This window comes from Papaver somniferum, chromosome 11, assembly GCF_003573695.1.
Source record: "Papaver somniferum cultivar HN1 chromosome 11, ASM357369v1, whole genome shotgun sequence".
Taxonomy (NCBI): Eukaryota; Viridiplantae; Streptophyta; class Magnoliopsida; order Ranunculales; family Papaveraceae; genus Papaver; species Papaver somniferum.
The window spans coordinates 138,688,563-138,695,685 of NC_039368.1; the positions used below are offsets into that span (position 1 = coordinate 138,688,563).

Sequence of the window (7,123 nt, forward strand, 5' to 3'; positions counted from 1 at the left end):
CATTCAAACATTCAAAAACCTGGACCAGCGCAGGGCTAATCTCTGCTACAGTATATGCAAGTCCAATTTAAACTTATGCTAGTAATACATATCGATCAAGGTGGTTGAAAATCCAACGCAGAGATCAAAATTCTAAGACCCTCTTTTGATACAAAAGAGAAAAAATAAAAAATCAAATGCTTCCACCTTATAATGCATCAAACACTATGTAATTTATAGTTCTTGCACACTCCACATAATGTTCCAAACACGTTATTATATTTTGCTAAGTAATAAAATGAGCTTTTGTCATCATACTTACCACAGTAGAAACAAACTTTTCTGGTCATATTTACTAGAGAAACAAACTTTTTACCAAAAGATGACCTGCTTGATTACAAGATATTACTTAAAACACACAGTTGGAAAAAATGAAAAATCAACCTGATGAGGCAGGCGTGGGATTGCAGAAACATAAAATTATTCTCACAGGTGTTGTTATTGTTGTTTTTGACATTCCTTTTCAACAAAGTATTAAGCTTCATTTTTTACCACCCCACAGACCTGTCAACAGATCTGTCAATAATGAGGGAAACGACTTCTCCAAATATGCATACCCATCAGACTTCATAACTTCTACAAAAAAAAACATTTAATGGTTAATAAAATAATTTAATTTTACCCGAAATAGAGCAGAGAAACTCGGTACTCCTCGAGAAATCCATACATCTAGCTGACTTCTTTCTTAGAGTTCTAAACACAACAAGACAGAAAGTTAAGGTTTAGCTGCAAAGTTTAGACAGAAAGTTTTCAGTTGCAGGCATTGGTATTGTTCAGCTAGGGCCAGTGTTTTTGCAACGGTATCTGCAGTTATTTCTTCACATAACTTTGCCTCACACATGAGCTTCAATCGAGCAAGATCATAGCGATCTGCTGCATCTAACAGATGTTGCATGAGTGTTGTTGAAGAGCAAAGAGAATCTGAATCAGAAATTTCCCGTGGTTCAAGAAGTTCATCTGAATACAAATATAGTAACATGGCCTGCATCACATCATATGACGATTGTAAGGCAATGACATTGATAAATTTGTAGATATAGCTAAAACATAGATATGCTACCGTATATTTTGATTCTAAAGCCTGACAACAAGATAATGAATGGTCAATTCAATGCTTACCTTAAACGCAAAGGGTTCAAACTCTTTAATGACTACTGTTTCCATGTCTGGGTTACCCACCAATCCAAAAAACTGAGCTCTAAATACGGGAGATCGAGCTGCAAGAATCGACTTATGGGCTCTAAAGGATTCACTGCCAACATGAAAAGTAATATCAGAACCAATTCCAGATTCCAGCAAACCCTTGAGATTCTGACTCATATCTGATGGAGGTACAAGAACAACATAAGGTTTCCCATCTTCAGCATGAGTTTGCACTGTTTCATCACGAGTTTGCACTGTTCTGATGGTACAGTGAATGCAAAGACAATCATCCTTGAGATAACTGGAGGTCTCCAACTCCGACCTCTTCATATACTGCTTATATCCCCTGAAATCAAACCATATAGAGACATCATTTATGCAATAGGCCGGATTGATAGAAAACCGAAATTAAAACACGTACTTACCATGTTCTATCAACTGTTGCTGTGTTAAACGTTCTTACACGTGAAGAAATTTTATGAGCACCATATTTCCCTTTTTCGCTTTGGTCCATCAATTTAAGCTCCCACGTTGCCCTAACTTCTCCAGGGCTTACTATCTTAAGGTACAAGGATACGTACTCCTTGCTATCTTTACTTTTGCCTCCTGGATAAAACTGTATAACCCAATCGTGACCACCAACTCTAAATGTGCGACTAGTCATCAATTTACCAACTCCAATTCCCTTCGCTAGAGAAAATCCTTGTATCATATACTCATGAGAATCTTCAACAGTCTTATAAATCGACAGCGACGATAAAACCTTGTGTTTAGTTTTAGACTTTGAAACTGTCGGCCCAGCCATGATTTTTAGCTAGATATGTTGGCGCAATGCGGAAGTGTGATGGGTTTGCGGAAGTGTGATGGGTTTATGAAAATGAAATTAGGGAAAGAGAGGTTGGTTATTTGAAAAGTGAGGCTTATATTAATTTGGAAATGAAATGTTACAACAAATTTCAGTGTAGCACTTTGGCTCACCTAATTTACAAAAGCACTTTGGCTCTTGGTGTCTAGCACTCACTCTTAACTCTCACTCTAGCTTTCTTACTTCACTCACTTTGGTTTTGGATGATTCAAAACAAGACCATCGCCTGCCTATTTATAGGCTGAATGACCGGCTATCAAGAAGGCTCTAGAAATAATTATTCTAGAGACTATATGACCGACTTGGCTAACAAAATTCTAGAGCAGGAATTCTCTAGATTTACACGTGACTGAAATGAAATTATAGAGACCAATCTCTAATGGGCTCTCCAGAAATATCTAGAGATCAAGTTCTAATGGGATCTCTAGACTAGTCATTTGACCAACGTGTTATCTGACTAAGCCACTGACTGTGAAGACTATTCTAAATATTTCTTGATTAAATCACAAATTAGTAATATTTTTAACACCCCCTCTTAATTTGTGATGTTAAGCTTTTCTCTGAAATGATTGAATTTATCCACGGTGACTGCTTTTGTGAAAATGTCCGCATTTTGTTCTTGTGTCGGACATAATTGGAGCTCGATTTCTTTATTTTCCACTAATTCTCTGATGAAGTGGTGTCGTATCTCTATTTGCTTCGTCCTTCCGTGGAAGACTGGATTTTTTGTCATTGCAATTGTAGACATGTTGTCAAAGTAGATAGTTGTCGGCTGCTTTTGCCTTTGTTGTAGGTCGGTCATTATTCTTCTCAACCATACTGCTTCACATGCTGCACTGGTTGATGCTATGTACTCTGCTTCGGCTGACGATAGTACCACCGTACTTTGTTTTTTAGAACTCCAAGAGATAACTTTTGTTCCCATACAAAAAACATAGCCTGATGTGCTCTTTCGGTCTTCAATAGAACCTTCCCAATCGCTATCTGTGAAGCCAATTAAATCATTGTCTTTTTCTCTTGTATACTTGATGCCAAAAACTTTCGTTCCCTTGATATACCGAAGAATTCTCTTTGCGGTTGCATAGTGTAACTTGCTTCTGGTAGCATTGACGATGTCTGTCCTTGTATTTGTTAAGTAGATCAGTGAGCCGACTAGACTTCTGAATAAGGTTGGATCAACTTTTGTCGCTCCATCATTTTTTACCAATTTCTCATTGGTACCCATTGGAGTTTCAATTGGTTTGCAATCCATCATGTTGAACCTTTTCAGTAAGTCTTCTGCATATTTTTCTTGGGAAATGAATATTTCTTCTGGAGATTGTTTTACTTGAATCCCTAGAAAATATCGCATAAGTCCTAAGTATGTCATCTCATATTCTTTCATCATCTCCTTCTTAAATTTTTCTGCCATGTCTTGTTTTGTGCTGGCGTAAATTAAATCATCAACATAGAGACAGACGATTAGGAATCCGTACCATGTTTTCTTATGTAGAGGGATGGCTCACTTGGACTCTTTTCGAATCCATTATCTCGGAAATACTTTTCGATTTTGCTGTTTCATGCACGCGATGCTTGCTTGAGGCCATATAGTGCTTTGCGGAGACGATAAACCATTTTTTCTTTTCCTTTTCGGACATATCCTTGAGGTAGTTAAACGTACACCTCTTCTTAAAGTTCTCCGTTTAGGAACGCAGACTTTACGTCCAATTGGTATACTTTCATTTTGAGTTGAGCTGCCAAAGCTAACACCATCTGGATTGTTTCCATGCGAGCGACTGGGGTGAATGTCTCGTTGTAGTCAATTCCCGATTGCTGGTAATATCCTTTTGCAACTAGCCTTGCTTTGTGCTTTTGAATTGACCCATCTTAATTATATTTTATCTTGTAGACCCATTTCAGACCAATTATTTCTTTGTCAATTGGCTGATTAACGAGCTCCCATGTCTTATTTTTCTCGATTACTCGCATTTCTTCGTCCATGGCGTTTCTCCATTTTTTTTCTTTTGCCGCTTCCTCATATTTTTGAGGTTCTAGTGCTATAAAAGCACAATTAGATACATTATAAATATCTCTTAGGCAACGCACCTTTCTAGGTGGGGCACTTGATTCAGATGAACTTGGACTTTGTTGTGTCGAACTAGGAGATCTCGGGCTTGCTGGTGGAGTGTTTTCTTCTTGGTGTGACAGATCTGGCTCTTCTTCGATGAGTAGTGGAGACTCGTGGTTATCTGGTTCATCATTCCAATCCCAAGATTTGAATTCATCAAAGATAACATCTCTTGGAATTACCAGTTCCTTTGTTTCTGGCTTTAGAAGTCTATATGCTTTAGACTCTTCGTTGTATCCGATGAATATTAGCTTTTCTCCTTTTTTATCAAACTTTTCTCTTTGTTGGGATGGAACGTGTGAGTATGCTACGCAACCAAATATTCTGAAAGAAGTTACCTCGGGTTTTTTTTTATGCCAAGCTTCATAAGGAGTTTTGTTGATAACTGCTTTTGTTGGCGAACGATTAAGGATGTAAACCGCCGTGTTGACTGCTTCTGCCCAGTAACTGTTGGGTAGCTTCCTTGATTTCAACATGCTGCGAGCCATTTCCACGATCGTACGATTTTTTCTTTCCGCGACGCCGTTTTGTTGTGGAGTGTATCGGACGGTAAGCTCCTTCTTAATACCGTTTTCTTTGCAGTAGTTGATAAACTCATTTGAGGTAAATTCTCCACCACGGTATGTACGGAAAACCTTTAGTTGGTGACTACTTTGCTTCTCTTCCAGTGCCTTGAACTCTAGGAATTTAGGGAATGCCTCGGACTTTTGCTCGAGAATATACACCCACATCATCCTGGTATAATCATCCACGAATAGGAGAAAATATCTTTTTTTGTTGAATGAAGTTGTTCTTGTCGGACAGCAGATATCGGCGTGCACCAATTCGAGGGGCCTTCTTGCTCTCCACGATTTGTTTGTGAATGGAAGTCTATGGAACTTCCCAAGAATACAACCTTCACATATTTTATCTCCACCGTCGATATTAGGAAGACCAATTACCATGTTCTTTGATTTTAGAACCTTCAAGGATCTGTAGTTGAGATGCTCGTATCTCATATGCCATAGCTTGCATTCATCTATATGATTGGTACTCATTGCACAATTTTCAATTGATGGCATAGATAAAGGAAAGACAAAACTTCCTGACATTTTTACTTTTGCCACCAATTGTTTATTAATTTTATCATAAATTGTGCATTCTCCGTCTTCGAAATGTAGTGAGTACCCTTTTCTTATAAGTTGTCCAACAATTAATAAATTTTGAGCTAGGCCAGGAACATAAAGAACATCAGATATGTATCGAGTTTTACCTGATCTTGTACGTACGGATATGACTCCTCTTCCTTCAACATTCTGGAACTTTCCATCTCCGAGCTTGACCGGTGGAATCTCTTGCTCCTCCAATTTTACGAAATATTCTTTGTTTCCTGTCATATGGATGCTGCATCCGCTGTCGACATACCATATACCTTGCGCTTCTTGTTGCGAGGTGAGGCAGGAATAAAATACTTGATTTTGATAATCATTTTTCTCGGAATAGTTAGCTTCGTTAAGCCAACAATCTTTTTCCATGTGATTTAATTTATCACATTTGGTGCACTTATATTTAAAATTTCCGGTTGCATGGCCAAACTTTTTGCAAACATTGCAACGGAGATTAGAGGAATAATTTTTTCCGTACCTTTGATTGTTGTTTCTTTAACCTCCTTTTCCTCTTCCACGTCCGCGGTAGAAATTTTTGGGCCCTTGATTTGATGTCGACCCTTTCTCGTGAGGTGATGTTGATGATGATCCCCCTCTGAAGCTTTCTTTTCTGGCTTCCGTATTTTTCTTTTCGCTGAAATTTATTTTTGTTCGAAACGCCTGCTCCAACGGTTGCTCCGCGAACCTATTTATCCTTTTCTCGTGTGCCTCGAGTGAACCCATTAATTCGTGTACTGAGAGAGTCAATAAATTTTTGGACTCTTCAATGGCAGCGACGATGTGATCGAATTTGAACGGTAAGCTCCTTAAAATCTTTTCTACAACTCTTTTATTTTCTATGGTATCTCCATAACTGCTAATTTTATTTACTATACCAGTAACTCTTGAAAAGAAATTCTGGATAGTTTCATTTTCTTTCATAAGTAGATTATCAAAATCTCGCCATAAGTTTTGTAGTTTAATGGAGATTACCTTTTCTGATCCTTGGAATGCTACTTTGAGAATATTCCAGGCCTCCTTCGAAGTTTTCGCCACCGAAATTCGACGAAAAATAGTTTTGCTTACCCCTTGTTGTAGAAATAGTAGTGCTTTAGCATCCTTCTTCTTGTTTTCCTTGTACTCCTTTTTCTCTGCATCCGTCCATGACGATAGAGCTTCTGCCGACTCGGGTACCTTATAACCATCTTCTACAAAATCCCATAAGTCTTCTGAAATGAATAATGTTTTCATTTGTAAACTCCAATAATCATAACTCTCACCATCAAAAATTGGAATTAGACTTTGGGCATAATTGAAACCTTGAATACTTTGGTTAATTGCCATGGGTAGAGTTTTAGGATTACTGGGTTAGGTTTGCTCTGATACCAAATTTGTTGGCGCAATGTGGAAGTGTGATGGGTTTATGAAAATGAAATTAGGGAAAGAGAGGTTGGTTATTTGAAAAGTGAGGCTTATATTAATTTGGAAATGAAATATTACAAGAAGTTTTAGTGTTGCACTTTGGCTCACCTAATTTACAAAAGCACTTTGGCTCTTGGTGTCTAGCACTCACTCTTAACTCTCACTCTAGCTTTCTTACTTCACTCACTTTGGTTTTGGATGATTCAAAACAAGACCATCGCCTGCCTATTTATAGGCTGAATGACCGACTATCAAGAAGGCTCTAGAAACGATTATTCTAGAGACTATATGACCGACTTGGCTAACAAAATTCTAGAGCAGGAATTCTCTAGATTTACACGTGACTGAAATGAAACTCTAGAGACCAATCTCTAATGAGCTCTCCAGAAATATCTAGAGACCAAGTTCTAATGGGATCTCTAG

General features: G+C 38.0%; 1 protein-coding gene across 1 annotated transcript; it reads right to left on the minus strand.

The window, feature by feature from the left end:
* Positions 1-754: 754 nt before the first annotated feature.
* On the minus strand, positions 755-1,987 carry LOC113325324 (BTB/POZ and MATH domain-containing protein 3-like). The gene is made up of 3 exons (XM_026573523.1): positions 1,608-1,987; positions 1,159-1,528; positions 755-1,021 (listed from the first exon to the last, which is right to left on the minus strand). Exons 1-3 carry the CDS (start codon positions 1,985-1,987, stop codon positions 755-757), a joined length of 1,017 nt encoding a protein of 338 aa, XP_026429308.1.
* Positions 1,988-7,123: the final 5,136 nt, after the last annotated feature.